Source organism: Leptonychotes weddellii, chromosome 10 (genome assembly GCF_054177405.1).
Source record: "Leptonychotes weddellii isolate Sample4059 chromosome 10, ASM5417740v2, whole genome shotgun sequence".
NCBI lineage: Eukaryota > Metazoa > Chordata > Mammalia > Carnivora > Phocidae > Leptonychotes > Leptonychotes weddellii.
Genome location: NC_138378.1, coordinates 68,787,669 through 68,805,807, shown reverse-complemented (window position 1 = coordinate 68,805,807; position 18,139 = coordinate 68,787,669). Strand labels below are relative to the sequence as shown.

Sequence of the window (18,139 nt, the reverse complement as noted above, 5' to 3'; positions counted from 1 at the left end):
AATACTAGCTTTAAAATATTTAAAAATTACAGGGCACCTGGGTGGCTCAGTGGGTTAAGCATCTGCCTTTAGCTCAGGTCGTGATCCCAGGGTCCTGGGATGGAGCCCCACGTCAGGCTCCCAGCTCAGTGGGGAGTTTGCTTCTTCCTCTCCCCCCTGCTTGTGCTCTCTCTCTCTCAAATAAATAAATAAAATATTTAAAAATTACAATAACATAGTTTTGATGAAGAATTGTATCATTATGGAAAAGCAGGAGTCCTGTATCACTCATTCCTAAGGAGCTAGGTAATGTCTGTCCAATGGAATTTTTCTACATGAAGTTAATAAAATTTAACAATATTTAAGTTTAAATCATTCATTAGATATTTCATCACTTTGCTTAATTTCCTACTCTTACCAAGCATTTTCTTTTTTTAAAAATTCACGGATTAAAAAATAAATTTGAATGCCTGCTATGTTCTAGTGCTAGAACCACATCTCTGAATGTAGTAAAATGTCTGCCTTTATGGAACTGGGTTTTTGTTTTGTTTTGTTTTGTTTTGTTTTGAGACAAGACCAATAATATAATTTCAGATTGCTAGTAAGTGCTTTAAAAGAAAGATAAAGCAGAATAATTTAGTGAAATGAGGCTCTTTAGAGTGAGTGGTTAAGAGGAGGGCTCACATAATGTAACCATGTATTTGTGTCAGCACATAAGTTAGTTTTTATAAAAATGTTCACTTAACTTTTTTGCTGTTTTTAAGGAGGCCTTATGGGACCTGTCAGGATGATTTCATCTGGACATGAGTTAACAACAGATTATGATGAAAAAGCACTTCATGAGCTTGGTTTTAAGGATATGCAGGTACACACAAATGTGGTTTGAGTTTTAATGGTCTGTTGACTGTTAAAGAGTCAACAGTTGAATAGTTGAAGGTATCCTTCAAAAACAGTTGTTATTGCTTTTAAGTGTATGTGAATTTGTGTGTGTGTGAAGTTATTTTATACTTAAGAGATTTAGTAAACCAAAACTTGATATGTCTAATTATGTGTTGTTGTTTTCCCCTTTTGCTGTTGTTTTTATAGATGGTATTTGTATCTTTGGGTGCACCAAGAAGAGAACGGAAAGGGGAAGGTGTTCAGCTGCCAGCATCTTGCCTACCACCTCCTCAGAAGGACAACATTCCGATGCTTTTGCTTTTACAAGAACCTCATTTAACTACTCTTTTTGATTTATTAGAGATGCTTGCGTCATTTAAACCACCCTCAGGAAAAGTGGCAGTGGAAGATAGTGAGGTGACTATATCATTTCATTTTTATAGTGTATTGTTTGTTTTTCTGTTGAGCAAAAAATAATTTTCTCAGTAATCTCTTTTTTAAGATTTTATTTGAGAGAGTGTGTGTGCACGAGCAGGGGGAGGGGCAGAGGGAGAGGGAGGGAATCTCAAGCAGACTCCACACTGAGCATGGAACCCATCACAGGGCTCAATCTCAATCTCACAACCCTGAGATCTTGACCCGAGCAGAATCAAGAGTTGGACGTTTGAGCCACCCGGGCTCCTCATTCTCAGTAATCTCTTAAGAACAGTAGAAAGCAGGAGCCCATTTAGTCATTCATTAGGTATTTAAGTGCCTAATATGATCTAGGTACACTCTTCTAAGTATTGTTTTACAAAGATCAAAATAGGCACAGTTTCCGCCTTCAGTCCAGTGGGGAAGTCAAATAATTGATATGATTTGCAGATAGCTGCAGGTAAACTTAACAGCTAAATTTTAGAGAGTAGCTGCTAAGACTAACATTATTAGGGAATAGTGATAGAAACTCATTTATATGTATTACTTGGTCAGGGAAGTTTCTCCGAGGGAAACCATATGTAATCTGAGCTAGAAGGATGAAAAGGAGCCAACTAAATGAGGAGAATTGAGTGATCGTCTCCACACAGTATTCTAATTCCTGAAGCCCTTCATATAAGGAATCAGGCAGGTCTAGGAGTTGTTAGAGAGCTAATAATGAGTAGAATGTGGAGGGTAGTGGGAGAGGAATAAGATTGGAAAGGTGAGTAGAACCAGACTGGCCATAGCAATTTGTTTCCGTTTTACTCATAGTAAGGTGAACAGCAGTAAAGTGTTTTAAGCAGAGGAGGAGCATACATTCTGATTCTGGTTTTCAAGGTAATAGATTTGTTCGGCAAGAATAGAAAAAGCAGTGAGGAACCTAATGCACTAATCCAAGGAAGACTTGACGGTGCCCTGGAATAGAATGATGGGAGTGGACAAATTAAGTCTAAAACTTAATTGGTTTGGATTAAGAGTGGGGATAGACTAATGTTCAGGAACAAGGAAAACAGGAGATGGTGTCCAGGTTTCTGGCTTGAGCAACTGGGTAGATTCCATTTGAGATGAAGAAGGGATGCTCATGGGACATTAAGTGGAGATGTCAAGGAAGCAGTTGGATAAATGAATTTTTGGAGCTCAGAGCAGGGACTTGGTCTGGAGAAATAAGATATGGGTAGACACTATAAAGATAGTATTTAAACTGAAGGGAGTGTATGAGATCACCTAAAGGATTCAGTATTAGTCTGCTGACTTTTTTTTTTTAATGCCTTTAAATGGACTTATCCTAAGATGATGTTCATTGGTGTGTTTCATGCAGTGAATTATTTTGAGATTGAGTGGCAAACAAAATAGTGGTACTATTACTTTCTTTCCCAAGAATGTTAAATGACTTTTTTCCATATTTTCAAAATGCGTTTGGTCATGGATGCAGTAGTAGCTGCTGTTGAGTCCTCTGTTCCCCATAGCCTTTTCTCTTGTGGTGGCACATTTTTAAATTCTTTTTTTTTTTTTTTTTTTAAAGATTTTATTCATTTATTTGACAGAGACAAAGTGAGAGAAGGAACACAAGCAGGGGGAGTGGGAGAGGGGGAAGCAGGCTTCCCGCTGAGCAGGGAGCCCGATGCAGGGCTCGATTCCAGGACCCTGGGATCATGACCTGAGCCGAAGGCAGACGCTTAACTGACTGAGCCACCCGGGTGCCCCCATTTTTAAATTCTTAAAAAATCCGGGGCACCCGGGTGGCTCAGTCAGTTAAGCGTCTGTCTTCGGCTCAGGTCATGATCCTGGAGTCCTGGGATCGAGCCCCGCATCGGGGTCCCCAGTCAGCAGAGCGTCTGCTTCTCCTTCTGCCACTCCCCCTGCTTGTGCTTGCTCTGTCTCTTTCTCTCTCTCTCTCTGTCAGATAAATAAAACAAACAAAACTCTTAAAAAATCCTTCTTTTGTTCAAGCAGAATAATCAGTAACAGATGCCCTTGAACCTGACTTTTTTTTACCTTTTGTATTTTATGACACAAATACTTAATGACCTTTTACTTCATGTCAGCACCGTATTGGCAGTTTAAAAGAGAGAAAGATAATTAGAAGAATTCTTCAGTTTTCTGGGAGGTGGCTGTGCAGTGTGTTATGGGAACATAGGGTGGGAACAAAAATTTGGGGAAGGTTTTGCAAAAGGGGAGTCTTTTAAATTGGGTCCAGCTGCTGAGGAGAGCAAAGAGAAGCATTACAGATTCACAGAAAAGTGAATGCATGTTTGAAAAACTGGGAGCGTGAGTATGGTGTAATTCAAAAAAAGATCAAGAAGGAGATTGGAACCTATACTACAAAGGGCCATATGAGATTTTTCATCTTTGTAAAATGGATTGCCATCATCATGGAAGGTTTTAAAGGAACAAAAAGAAAGCTGTTATGGGCTATTAGAAACAAAGTTGAGGTGTTAGTGTGGTGGATGTATTAGAGAAAGACTGGAGGTAGGAGGCCCAATTAATAGTCCATTGTAATAGTCCACCTGAGGCCTGAACTGGAGGGGAAGAATTCATTTTTTAGTAGATACTTGACTGAACTTTGTGGCAAGTATGGCATTATCAATGTGGGGGGTCTCTTTGTTGTCCAAGACTGGTTTGGTCTTGCAGAAGGTTACAACAATAAAAATAAAGGGTAGGGTTTTTTTAATCCTAACATAGCACATAGTCATTTACACATGGGATTTCTTTTTTCCTTTATATTGTTTTTTTTTGCACAGAATGCATCCTTTTTTTTCTTTTTTTAACTTGGTGTTTACAAAGGAATGAATTCTATTTTTTTTATTATTATTTTAAAGATTTTTATTTATTTATTTGACAGAGAGAGACACAGCGAGAGAGTGAACACAAGCAGGGGGAGTGGGAGAGGGAGAAGCAGGCTTCCCTCAGAGTGGAGAGCCCGATGCGGGGCTCGATCCCAGAACCCTGGGATCATGACCTGAGCCGAAGGCAGACGCTTAACGACTGAGCCACCCAGGCGCCCCAGGAATGAATTCTATTTTACTGAACAACTTTCAGTGCCATTTCCCCAGCTAAACCGAAAATGTTACCTTGGGTTGCTTTTCTTCATCAGGTTTGAGAAAAGCAAAGGATACTTTGAAACTCTAAGATTTGCTTGCTTTCAATGTATACTAGCTTTATATCATTATACAAAAAGAACTAAACTTTTTATAGATACATAGAAGAATCTTTTGACATCCGGTGGACTGTATTATACTGAAAAAAAAATTACTGGCAGCAGCAGTAATAGAATTATACAAATTCATACTCTGGAAAATTCTAAAACTAAATTTTAGCTTTAGCTGTTTATTTACCTTTTGAGGTTATGCTTTAATTTTTTAAATAAAGGAAACTTGCCTACTTCTTATGTACTTTATGAAACATTCTTCAGGTTACTATTATCTCAGCATCTTACAGAATTCAAATTTAGGGGCACCTGGGTGGCTCAGTCATTAAGCATCTGTCTTCCTTCTGCTCAGGTCATGATTCCATAATCCTGGGATCAAGCCCCGCATTGGGCTCCCTGCTTGGCAAGCCTGCTTCTCCCTCTCCCTCTGTCCGCTGCTCCCCCTGCTGTGCTCTCTCTCTCTCTGTCAAATAAATAAAATCTTAAAAAAAAAAAAATTCAAATTTAATAGATAATGGGAAAAAGTAGGTTCTTTAAAATTGTTTGCTTTGCTCTTAATCTGCTTATCTGAGACTGGAAAATAAGGTATGGATTAGCAATATAAAAAAGAAACAGCTGTACTCTTTTCCCAAATGTAAGATCAAGGACTTAATTCACCATCACCAGGACTTTGTCCTAGTTAGAATAGTGACCTGCAAAGAGGAAACAATTGGTAATGTTCTTGAAATTTACTTGAATGGCTTTGTAAAACAGATGTTTTCACTTCTATTTGAAAAGTTTCCCGAATAAAGTGCCAAGATTTACAGGTCACTCTTTTTCCAAAAAGCGTTCAGTAACAACAAGTTGAAAAACTACTACTTTGACATGACGATCAATTTATTGAATAGATGTATTTGTTTATAAATAATAATAAATAAAATAATAAAATAAAAGGACAAAGGTATAAATTATTTACCATGAGACAAATGGTTTATTTCTCACTTTTAATGTAAGACTGAAAAATATCAAATTTGATAATCAAGGGTTTTATGCAAAAAAGTTGAACTTGGGTTTAGATTTTTTTTTTTTTTTTTAGTGATCTGTCTTGATAAGCAGTTGTTCTTATTTGTGTAGAGTTTAAGATGTGAAGAACTTCATCTTCATGCAGAAAATCTCTCCAGGCGTGTATGGGAGCTACTGATGCTTCTTCCTACGTGTCCTAACATGTTGATGGCATTCCAGAATATCTCAGATGAACAGGTAAACCCACAAAGTCTTTTTACTCTCCTAGAGGATGGCACTATTTTACATTCCTCCAGTATATGAGATTGCTTGTTGACCTATATCCTCAGTAAAATTTTGCCCATTTAATGGGTAAAAACCACCAGTTCATTTTAACATTCATTTATTTGTTAGTGAGGTTGAATAATATAGGCCTAATACAAGGCCAAGGTTGTTTTCTAAAATTATCTTTAGAAAACATAATTTGTCTTTATATTAGTATTTCTTCATATTAATATATGTTCTGAATGCATTCCTGTAGGACCATGACCTCAGGTGTGTTGGATGTCTTTGTAAAGATGTGTTAAAATTAGATTAATTTTTAAAAAGCTATATAATATAGGGTTACTTTGTGGAGATACCAATAGAACACTTATAGGATGAATGGAAAAACAGTGTCCTAATGTTGTGCGCTAATGGTTTTTTATGATTTAGGTCTTGGCCATATGATTTCAGAAAGTCCTGTATCTCAAATAATTTAGATGTGAGGAAGGTAGGCCTGGCAAATGGTGGTTGATGACTCAGAGTAGCTCTAATAATACTGTCGTCAAAAATGTACATTGTGTGAATATCATTTCATAAATTGAGATTAGATAAGAACAATATTTTATGATTTATGTATTTGTATATGACTTTTAAATGTGTAGGTGTGACTTTGTAAGTGTTAAATATAGACTTTACTACTTCTGTATCTTTAAAAGTTAATGCATTCAACTAGGCTACCCCAGTGTTTTTCATTGGGAAGATACTGAATTGCCTCGTCTGTTGTGAGGGTTAATAAGATAGAATTTTTTTTCCTATGCTGCTGTTTGTATATGAATTTTAACAAAATTTAATGAATAACTGGTGTGTTAAGCATACCATGAGTACCAGTTACACAGTTGGTCTTCATATGTTTGAAACTATTTCAACGTATATGTTATATTTGAGTTCTTACATAGCGTCACTTTCTTTAAAGTTTATTTTGGGAGGGGTCCCTTAGTAAGTTGGTTTGAGAAAACCTGTGTTTTTCTTTAATTTAAGAGTAATGATGGACTTAATTGGAAAGAACTTCTCAAAATTAAAAGTGCTCACAAGCTATTATATGCCCTGGAAATTATTGAAGCACTAGGAAAACCTAACAGGAGGATAAGGAGAGAGTCAACGGTAATTGAATTTCCATTCTTACCATGAAATATTTGTATTTTGTCTGGAGCTGAATTCCAGAATGTGTTATTTTTCAATTCTAAAATAATTTTTTTCTCCACCTTTTCTTTTTATTTTTTATTTTTGCCATTCCTACAGGGAAGTTACAGTGATCTTTATCCAGATTCAGATGATTCAAGTGAGGATCAAGTGGAAAATAGTAAAAATTCCTGGAGTTGCAAGGTTTGATCATACGTGTTATGCAGTGTATTGATAAAAATTATCTCTAATTTTCCAAAAGTAGGTATCATAATTATTAATTGGTTTTAAACGAATTTACTATTAAAATAAAGCATAGTTTAAAAATTATGTATTACTCCAAATCACAGTTGAAAGGTGAGATTATTTAATGCCTTGGTGCTCTTGTTTTTAGTACTTATTTTTTTTCTTTATTGGAATACTTTGTTAGGACATCCTAGTGTCTGCGATTAAATGGTCAATGGAATATAAAGATATCTTTATAGATACTTGCAAGAATCCTTTTTAAAAATTTCTTGAAAATAAGATGTATGTTATTACTTTGTATAGAAGTTATTTTGGTTATTTAAATCAGAGTAATTTCCTAGATTAAAGATACATAATATTTTACATACGCATATACATAAACACACACACATATCCAGTTATTGAATCAAAAAGCAGGTCTTGATGACATTTTGTAGCTGCATCTCTCTTACCAGTACTCTCACAATTGCTTACAGTTTGTTGCTGCTGGGGGGCTTCAACAGTTACTAGAAATTTTTAATTCTGGAATTCTGGAGCCTAAAGAGCAGGAATCCTGGACTGTGGTAAGTGAAAGTTCACTGTTGTAACCAGTTAATAGTTATTCTATTTTAAGCACTTCCGGTTTTCATTAGCAAGTGTAACTTTTGCTACATGCTACATTGTCATAAGGAAAATCATGGAGTGTAGCAAAATTAATGTTTAAAAAGTAGGGAGTCTGATAAACTAATTATTCATGAAGAGTTCTTCATGTCAATTCTGTTAAACTTTAAGTGCCAAAATTCGTGACTCTGAACTGTGGCTAATTCATAAACATTTTTCCTTTAGGTTGATAAATTACATATGAATAAATAATTATACAACCTGGTTTATATGTGTTTAATTTTGAAAAAATCCTTTTTCATTGTTTCGTTTTGTTTTGGCTGTTTCTTCCTTTATAGTAGTGCTACTCAAATACGTGTTTCCAGACCATTTGTGACTGGTCTGAAATGAAATAGGTGCAGAAATTGAAAGTAAGCCTTCAGAAATTTTTATAGCTATTGAACATTGCTGCAGAATTTTTACAGCATTTCACAAAATTATTGGTCCTCAACAAAATGGAACTTTTTTTCTTAAAAAGGCGCTTTTACTTTACCACTATTAACTTGAAGAAGCACTATTCTATAATATCAGGAAAATAAAATTGTAGAATATTAAAAAATTGATACTGCTATACCAAACTGCACAATCTGGTTTTGAGCTAAATGGAATGGATGCTCCATTTCGTGACCTCCAACAAAAAAGAATAGCATTATCAAACATTCAAATACTAATTTTTTTAGTACTTGTATTTTAGAATTATCTTGGAACATAGGAGTTGGGTATTCTTGATTTAATATCAAGTTAATAAAAGAAAATATATTTAGAAAACCTGTTACTATGTACTAAGATGTTGTTATTCGTACCACTGGTTTTAATGCTTATTTTTCCATTTTTGTTTTACATATTTTATTATGATATTTTCCTTTTTAGAATAGATACCTCTATTCGATTACTAATTATTGTAGTTCTGTGACTTACAGTGTCTGTTTGTTGTGTTTTATTGTTAGTCATGTCTTTATTGTCCCATTAATCTCTTAGAATTCTAATGTGCCTTAGTTCTTTAGCAAAGTGGGAGAATTTAACTAAAATTTTTAATGAGTAGTTATGTGTCATGTATGGGAATTTTGTTTATAAACTGCTCTAAGCTTAGTTTTGAATAATGTTTACAGGGAATCGAGCATAAGCTAGAGATTTTTTCTCTTGTTTCCTTTGAAATTGTGGATACTTTATGGATTATTACCAATGAGAAAATTTTAACTACCATATATGACACATTGTAGCCTGGCAGTGCCTGAGATTGCTTTGAAGTCAACTGATATCCCCTATTTATAATGCATCTCCTAACATATTATAGAATACTTACAAATTCAGAGTCATTCTTGTTAGACAATTTTTTTCTCTTTAAAATGAATTTAGTTGAGGTATACTTTCAAATTAAAATTTTTTGAGATAGAATTCATGTACAGTAAAATTCAACCTTTTAAAAAGCAGTGATTTTTAGTATATTTACAGAGTTGTATAACTATTACCACTAATGCCAGAACAGTTTTATCCTCTCAAAAAAGAAACGCCACACTTACTCGCAGTCACTCCTCATTTTCCCTGAAACATTTCAGCCCTGGGCTGCCACTAATCTAATCTACTTTCTATCTCTATGGACTTGGCCTATTATGGACATTTCATATAAATGGAGCCATATAATATGTATATGGTCCTTTGTGACTGGCTTCTTTCACTTAGCGTAATGTTAAGGTTCATTCTTGAAAGTAGTGTGTCATCTAAGGTCACAAATATTAATGACTATGTTTTCTTTTAAGAATTTTACAATTTTAGTTCTTAAACACTTAGGTCTTTGATCCATTTAATTTTTTTTGTGTGATAGTGAATTGAGATATGCTTCCCATGCAGTAGATAATGAACTCATTTTAAAAAGTATAGTTTAAGTTTTGAAAAATGTGTATACTTGTGTAATCTGCCAACACAAACAAGATATAGAACATTTCTATTACCTCAGAAGTTCCACCCTGCTGCCTTTTTTTTTTTTTTTTTTTTTTAAAGAGAGGGAGAGAGAAGGGGAGGGTTAAGGGGAGGGGCAGAAGGAGGGAGGGAGGGCGCCTGGGTGGCTCAGTTGGTTAAGCGACTGCCTTCGGCTCAGGTCATGATCCCGGAGTCCCCGGATCGAGTCCCGCATCGGGCTCCCTGCTCAGCAGGGAGTCTGCTTCTCCCTCTCCCGCTCCCCCCTCTTGTGCTCTTTCTCTCTCTCACTCTCTCTCTCAAATAAATAAATAAAATCTTTAAAAAAAAAAAAGAAGGAGGGAGGGAGAGAGAATCCTGAGCACCAGACACTGGGCTTGATCTCACAACTCTGAAATCATGACTTGAGCGAAAATCAAGAGTCAGACGCTTAACCGACTGAGCCACCAAGGCGCCCCTCCACCCTGGGGTTTTTTTGGGGTTTTTTTGTTTGTTTGTTTGTTTTTTTAACTATCAATTTCCCCCATTCTCCCAAGCAACCAGCCCTAAGCAACCACTGATCTGCTTTTTGTTGTTATAGATTACATTTGCATTAATAAGATTCCATATAAATGGAATAAAACGGTATGTGTCCTTTGTGTCTGGTGTCTTTTACTCAACATGTATTTTGAGGCTAATAAATGCTGCATGTATTGGTTGGTTGGTAGTTTTTATTGCTGACTAGTATGTCCCTTTATAGGTATACTACTCCTTGCTTATCCATTCACTTATTGATGGACATTTGTGTTTCTGGTTTTGGGCTATTATGGATAAAGTTAACAAACATTCATATTCCAAGTCTTTTTGTGTACATGTTTTTTTTCTCTTGGGTAAATACCAAGAAAAGAATTTGCTGAGTAATACGGTATATGTAAAATTGACTTTGTAAGAAACTGCTGAAGTGTTTTCCCAAGCAGCTGTACCATGCAACGCATGAGAGTTCCAATTGCTTCATATCCTCAGCAACAGTTGGTGTGGTCAGTCTTTTTGAGTCTTTCTCCTGGGTATGTAGTATTATCTCATGGTGCTTTTGCTTTGCATAATCTCTGGTGACTAGTGAAGTTGAGTATCTTTACATCTGCTTTACATGACTATGCTGGTTTGTTGTTTTTTTTTTTTTACTCATGGTAAAATACACTTAACATTTACTATCTTAACCATTTTTAAGTGTGCACTTCACTGGTATTATATACCTTCCCGTTGTAGTGGAATTGTCACTACCATCCATCCCCATTACTATTTTCTTTTCTTTTTTTTTAAGATTTATTTATTTGAGAGAGAGCGCGCACAGAGGGAGCGTGAGAGGGAGAGGGAAAAGCAGACTCTTCTCTAAGCAGAGAGCCCAGTGCGTGGGGCTCAATCCCAGGACCCTGAGACCATGACCTGAGCCAAAGGCAGATGCTTAACAGACTGAGCCACCCAGGCGCCCCTATTTTCATCTTGTAAATTAAAACTATACCTATTAAACAGTGACTCCCCATTCTCCTCTCCCCCCAACCTGAGACAAACCACCATTATACTTTGTCTCCATGATTTTGACTACTCTGAGTACCTCCTCTAAGTGGAATCATAGGGTATTTGTCTTTCTGTGACTAGCTTATTTCACTAGCAGAATGTCCTCTAGCATCATCCTTATTGTAGCATATTGCAGAATTTCCTTCCTTTTTAAGGCTGAATAATACTGTATGTAGTGTATACCACATTTTGCTTATCTATGCATTCATCAGTGGACATGGGTTGCTTCCATAGTCTCTCTATTCTGAGTAATGCTGCTATGAATATAGATGTATAAATATCTTTGAAACCCTTCTTTCAGTTCTTTTGGGTATATACCCAGGAGTGGGATTGCTGGCTCATATGGTAGTTATGTTTTCAGTTTTTTGAGGAACCACATACAGTTTTCCATAGCAGCTATATCATCTTACATTCCTACCAGTAGTGCACAGGGGTTCCAATTTTCTATATATTTGCGAACACTTTTATTTTCTGTTTTTTTGGTATTAGCCATCCTAATGGGTGTGATGTGGTATCTCATTGTGGTTTTAATTTGCATTTTCTTAATATAACAGTGAAGTTGAGGACCTTTTCTTGTGCTCATTGGCCATTTATATATCATCTTTAGAGAAATGTCTTTTCAACTCCTTTGCTCATTTTTGAATCAGGTTGAGGGTTTTTTGAGTTTTAGAAGTACTCTGTATATTGTGAATATTAATCCTTTCTCAGATATATAGTTTGCCAATATCTTCTCCCTTCTGTAGGTTGCCATTTTACTCTGTGGATAGTCTTATGCATGAAATTTTTTAATTTCCATGAAGTCTAATGTGTCTCTCTTTTATTACCTGTACCTTTGGTGTCCTATCTAAGAAATCATATGTCCAAATCCATTGTCATGAAGCTTCTATCCTGTTTTCTCCTAAGAATTTATTTTAGGTCTTATATTTAGGGCCTTGATTCATTTTGAGTTCATCCTTTTTATTTCTGTAGAATTGGGAGAAAAATTCCTACCTTTATTTCTGATTTTAGTAATTTCACTTCACTTTTTAGTTCTTTTAGCTAAAGCGTTGTCAGTTTTGTTCTTTTCAAAAAATAAACTTTGATTTACACTGATTTTCTTTCTTGTTTTTCTATTTTCTGTTTTCTTTAACTCTGTTCTTTACTATTTCCTTCTTTTAGCTAGCTTTGGGTTTAGTTTATTCTTTTTCTACTTCCTAAGTTGGAAAGTTAGATTGTTGATTTGAGATCTTTTTATTTTTAATGTGTTTATAGCTATGAATTTCCTCCGTTCTTCTTTTCACTGCATCTCATAAGTTTCACATTGACCACAGTTTTTTTTTTTCCTTTCATGAAATGTCTGTTCATATCTTGCCCCCCCCCCCCCATATCCCTTTCCTTTCCTTTCTGATCTTAGTAAAGAGGTCTTTTTTTTTTTTTCTTAGTTTGGACAAATTTTTCTGCTAGGTGTGTGTGGGAATATTTGCACTTAATCTGTGGCTGACTTTTTCATTATTTTGACAGTGTCTTTTAAGCAGAGAAGTTTTTAATTTTTATTTTTTAAGATTTTATTTATTTGACAGAACAGCAAGAGAGAGAATACAAGTAGGGGGAGTGGGAGAGGGCGAAGCAGTCTTCCGCGGAGCATGGAGCCCGATGTGGGGCTCGATCCCAGAACCCTGGGATCATGACCTGAGCCGAAGGCAGATGCTTAACGACTGAGCCACCCAGGCACCCCAGAAGTTTTTAATTTTAACAGAATTTGTATCCTAACTTTGTTTGAAGTCCACAAGGATTTTCTCCTGTTTTTTCTTCTATAAGTTTTATAGTTATAATTTACATTTAGTTCTGTGATGCATTTTGAGTTAATTTTTGTATATGTAGAGTGAGATTGAGGGTTGTTTCATTTATTTTTTTAATATGGCTATTCACTTTTCTAACACCATTTGTTGAAAGGAATGTTCTTAGGATGTAGTATTGCTGAATTCCCTTCCCTGGCATATTGGTATAGCTATACAACTTGGCAGTGGGATTAGAAAGGTAGGAAAATAACTGTTGAAGAGAATAGTATGAAATTCTTACCTTGCACATAAATGATATTAATTTACTTAAAGGAAGTGTTTTTATTTTTTATTTATTTATTTTTAAATATTTTATTTATTTATTTGACAGAGACAGAACGAGAGAGGGAACACAAGCAGGGGGGGTGGGAAAGGGAGAAGCAGGCTTCCCGCTGAGCAGGGAGCCTGATGTGGGGCTTGATCCCAGGACCCTGGGATCATGACCTGAGCCGAAAGCAGGCGCTTAACGACTGAGCCACCCAGGCGCCCCAAAGGAAGTGTTTTTAAAATTTTAAATAAAGTAGAGCTTTAAATCAGTTAGAAATGAAATTTTCATACTAAATAATATTTTACCAAATAAGTATTTCTTTTCAATGTACTTACGTAAAATGCAAAATTTTCAGTTATTTTTTTAGAACTCTTTGGCTCCAAAATATTGGATTATATGCCACTTGTATTGAGAAACAACTTAAAATACTTTTTCTCTTAATTCATTTTGGGGGTAGGTAAATTATATCTTTGTTTACATTTTATTTATTAATTTATTTAAAAGATTTTATTTATTTATTTGACAGAGGGAGTGAGAGAGCACAAGCAGGAACAGTAGAGGGAGAGGGAGAAGCAGGCTCCCCGCCAAGCAGGGAGCCCGATGCGGGGCTTGATCCCAGGGCTCTGGGATCATGACCTGAGCTGAAGGCAGACGCTTAACCATCTGAGCTTCCCAGGCGCCCCACATTTTAGTAATTTTTTAAAAATATGGTACATTCTGAGCAGTATATTTTTTTAAAATCCTGTATCTGACATTTATATGATGTTATTTCTTTACCTTACTTAGTACCTAGATTTTTTTTTTTGTCATTTTTACAAGAGTGGATTGTTACTCCACATAGTATATGAGTAGTAAAATTTCTTTAGCATGTGGATAAAGTACTAGCTATAATTATTTCAAGTTGTATAGTGGCCATGTTAAATTAACCAAAATAGGGAAATGACGTTTTCTTCTTATCCACAGTGGCAGCTAGACTGTCTTGCTTGCTTGCTGAAGTTAATATGCCAGTTTGCAGTAGATCCATCCGATTTGGATTTAGCTTATCATGATGTCTTTGCCTGGTCTGGTATAGCAGAAAGCCATAGGAAAAGAACTTGGCCTGGTAAATCAAGAAAGGCTGCTGGTGATCATGCCAAGGGTCTTCATATACCAAGATTAACAGAGGTAAAGTACAGAAGTTACCATTAAATTATAGTAATGAATTCTGTTTGTGTTTTACAAAGTTAAAAATACATTAATGCATTAGAAATGCGATCCTAGATTACAGTATGACCTAACAACTGAAGTGATATCTTCATTTTTAATCCAGTAATAGTAATTATGAAATAGTAATATTTTTCAGTTCATTATCCAAATTGCAGGAGTGAATTGTATGCCATTCTAATGTTCTCCAGCTGTAGGATTTAGTTAATCATTTACACCCAGTAATTTATATACTAAATTTGTGAGGGTCCATTCAGGGAAACAAACCACACCAGGTATTTCAACAAAGGAGATTAAAATAAAGAATTGGTTTCACATGTCTGGATTGGGAGCTAAACATACAAAAAGAAAATGTTGAGGTAATCCAGACAGGTAACCATTCACCACCCCTTGTGTTTGTGGAACAAGTGGAAAAAGGTTGGGGTATCAGAAATGAGGTTATAAGGAAGGATCTTGTTAACCTGGGGTTTAGGCCTCTGAGGAAGGGGCTCTGCTACTATTTCTGAAATAATAATGCCTTCCCCTGGGTTAAATACTTAAAGTACAATGCTGACAGAAAAAGCAAGGAAGTAATCTCTGTTCCAGTTGACAGAACCTCATAGGAAACCAGCTGGCAAGGGAGGAATTTAGTTTGTGATGTACCAGCCCTAGAATCACAAAGCAAGTCTATAGAATGGTAGATTTAGAACTAAACAAAAATGGTACAATAACAAGCACATCTAGCAGTATAATTAGAATTCTGTCAGTGGTTCATGTGATCAAATATTTGCCCTTCAAATGGCTCCATCACTGAACTGGGAAGTGGGGAGAGATAAAGACCAGTTTTTAGTGAGATCTCTTACTCATTTGTAACCTTTTGAGAATAGCACCTTACCTCATAGCTGTTCAAGAAACAGCAGAGTAATGAGTTGTTTCTGATAGAGAAGTATTGTAGTGAAACATATGTTGGAAACTACTGGTGAAAATTGAAACCCGAAGGCTATTTCCCTTTCAGAATTTTGGGAGATTAAGTGGGACAAGTGACCTCTCCTAGGATTCTAAATCATTTATAGCTAATACAATTAAAATAGAACTGTGGGGACTACAGTGTAATCTACATGTGTTCTACAGTGTTGCATATTGTCAACTCCTTACTTTAACCTTGCATTGCTGTAATGTTTCCGTTATTTATTTTCCAGAATGGTCTTCCCAGGTTATAATTTAAAAACTCAAATTGATTGTGTTCCTTTCTGTTAACTCATTAAATAACTTCAAAGATTTTGACCTTAATTAGTTATTTCCTCTTGAGATTTTAATAATACAAATATAACACAGACATAAAATACATGCACACATAAGTTTTTAAAAATTTTTTTAAATGTATGCAAGTATATATTATTGACAATAATTCAGAATATACAGGTGAACCTTCCCTCCCAGTCATAGGTGATTACCATTGATAGTTTTGTGTATTATCGTATTAGATTTTTTTCATTGCATATGCTGGTGTTATGTTTTTATAGTTTAGAAAAGGTGTTTACTATATATATTTTCCCATTAGTTGATCATAATCAGAATTTAGCATGTTAAGCTTTTTGGGAACAAAAATTTTTGTTATATGAATTCTAGAGACACAGTTACCCGGTTTTGATATTCTGTAGATAGTGAGGAAGAACACTAATTTTTTTTTTTTCATAATTTACTGTCATGCATTATTTCATTTGTTCCCCTTAAAGCCCTTTTAAAAGGTTCAAATTCCAAATCAGACTTTAAAATTTCCATCCTAAACAGCTTTCCTTGAAGCTGTCCTGATTTCACCAGGGATAGATAGTTGCTGCTCTCTTCTTCTGCTCATGTGGCACATTCTCTTACTTGTGTTACGGTTCTTACTATGTTATCTGCTATACTGGACTCACATCTCCAGGATGGGAATAGTGCTTATAACACTTACAACAAAAGGGTTCCGATCTACAGAAGGGAGTCTCTAATTCTTTATTTATTTAAATTAGCAAATTATTTCTATTACATAGAACTATATAGAACATAAAGAACTCCCACTATATAGAAGAACTAGAACCTAAAAATTAAATACGTATTAATATCATGCACCTTGAAATGTTGCAAACCTCAGGATTTTTAATCTAGAATCTGTGCCCTGTATTCATTTTTTTCTCTATTTCAGGATGGTTGAGATATCTGCCACTGGTTGGCTTTTTTCCCCTTAGGTCAGAAGCAAAAAATGTTTAATTCTTGATCACCCCAATGAACCATTTACATGTGTAATATATTTTTTCACCCATAAAGAATTTATGGATCAGATATGAAGAATAGTTTTGCTTCTATATTTGTAAATTTTCTTTTATTTTTTTAAGTTGCTATTCTTAAGTTTGGTTATAAAATTCTGGTTTTCTAATATTGATATTTTTACAGTATATGATATTCCTTATCTTGTTATAGATAAAAAAGTAATTTGGAATCTTGGGTTAAAAGTGCTTTTTTGTGTTTGAGTATATTTAAATATTTTTTTTTAATGTTTTTGTTTTAAAGGTATTTCTTGTTCTTGTCCAAGGAACCAGTTTGATTCAGCGACTTATGTCTGTTGCTTATACATATGATAATCTGGCTCCTAGGTATGAAGTTTTTATGCAATTTTTGTATGTATTTGTACCAAGAATATAGTACTTGAAAACGTCACTTTGAAAAAATTTAAAGGTTAGGAGAAAAATTGTTAGGGTATCTTTAACTCTCATACTGTTCATCTTCATTTGTGTATTATCAACATTTTGCCAGTTTACTGCATAATCATGAGTGTGCATTTTCTGTGTGTTTGTATGCACATACTTATTTACATCTTCCTGAATTTTGTGAGAGTAAGTTTCAGATATCATGACCATTTACCAATAATACTTCGATACCAGGACATTTTCTTAATAATTTGGGTAAAATATAGAAAGTTTAACATCGCTCTGATAGTGTTATTTAATGTATAGTCCACACTCAAATTCTCCCATTAATATTCTTTATAATACTTTTTTTTCCCTGATCCAGGATCGTGTACTGCATGTAGTTGTTATTTCTTCCACTTCCTTTTATCAGGGATACTTCGTTAGCCTTTCTCTCATGATATTGACATTTCTGAGTACTTCAGGCCAGTTCTTCTATAAAGCATCTTTCAGTTTAGGTTTTCTGATTCTAGCAATTTTAATTGTTCTTCATGATTAAATACAGATGATGTATTTTTAGCAGGAGTACTCCATGAGTAATGTGTCTTTCCCAATACATCCTGCTGATGTCAATTGGTCCCATTATTAGTGATACTAATTTTTATTAGTTTATGTGGTTTCCTGCAGGTTTCTCTCCAATAATGTTGCTGATTTTTCCTAATTAAAAGTGACCCGTCGGAAGCTGCTCCTCATAAAACTTTCGTTCATTGATTTTTAGCATTCAGTGATGATTCTTGTCTGCATTAAACATTAGGTTGTATTTGTAAAGTAGTGATTTTCTGGCTCTTAACCATTCCTTTTATGTTTATTGGTTGACATTCTATTATGAGGAAGAGCTTTCTCTTCCTCCCTTTTAGTTAGTATCGGTTTGAATTCATGTGGATTTTTTTTTTCCACTCAATTTGTTGTA

General features: G+C 35.0%; 1 protein-coding gene across 1 annotated transcript in view; it reads left to right on the top strand.

Moving 5' to 3' along the window:
• The window catches only part of USP34 (ubiquitin specific peptidase 34), a 182,963-nt gene that overhangs the window by 86,147 nt on the left and 78,677 nt on the right, over positions 1 to 18,139 (top strand). Inside the window, exons 25-32 of the mRNA XM_081797278.1 lie at positions 744 to 844; positions 1,066 to 1,275; positions 5,576 to 5,701; positions 6,746 to 6,868; positions 7,007 to 7,090; positions 7,609 to 7,695; positions 14,288 to 14,488; positions 17,054 to 17,136. Coding sequence (XP_081653404.1) covers positions 744 to 844; positions 1,066 to 1,275; positions 5,576 to 5,701; positions 6,746 to 6,868; positions 7,007 to 7,090; positions 7,609 to 7,695; positions 14,288 to 14,488; positions 17,054 to 17,136 — 1,015 coding nt within the window. The remainder of the gene's footprint in view (positions 1 to 743; positions 845 to 1,065; positions 1,276 to 5,575; positions 5,702 to 6,745; positions 6,869 to 7,006; positions 7,091 to 7,608; positions 7,696 to 14,287; positions 14,489 to 17,053; positions 17,137 to 18,139) is intronic.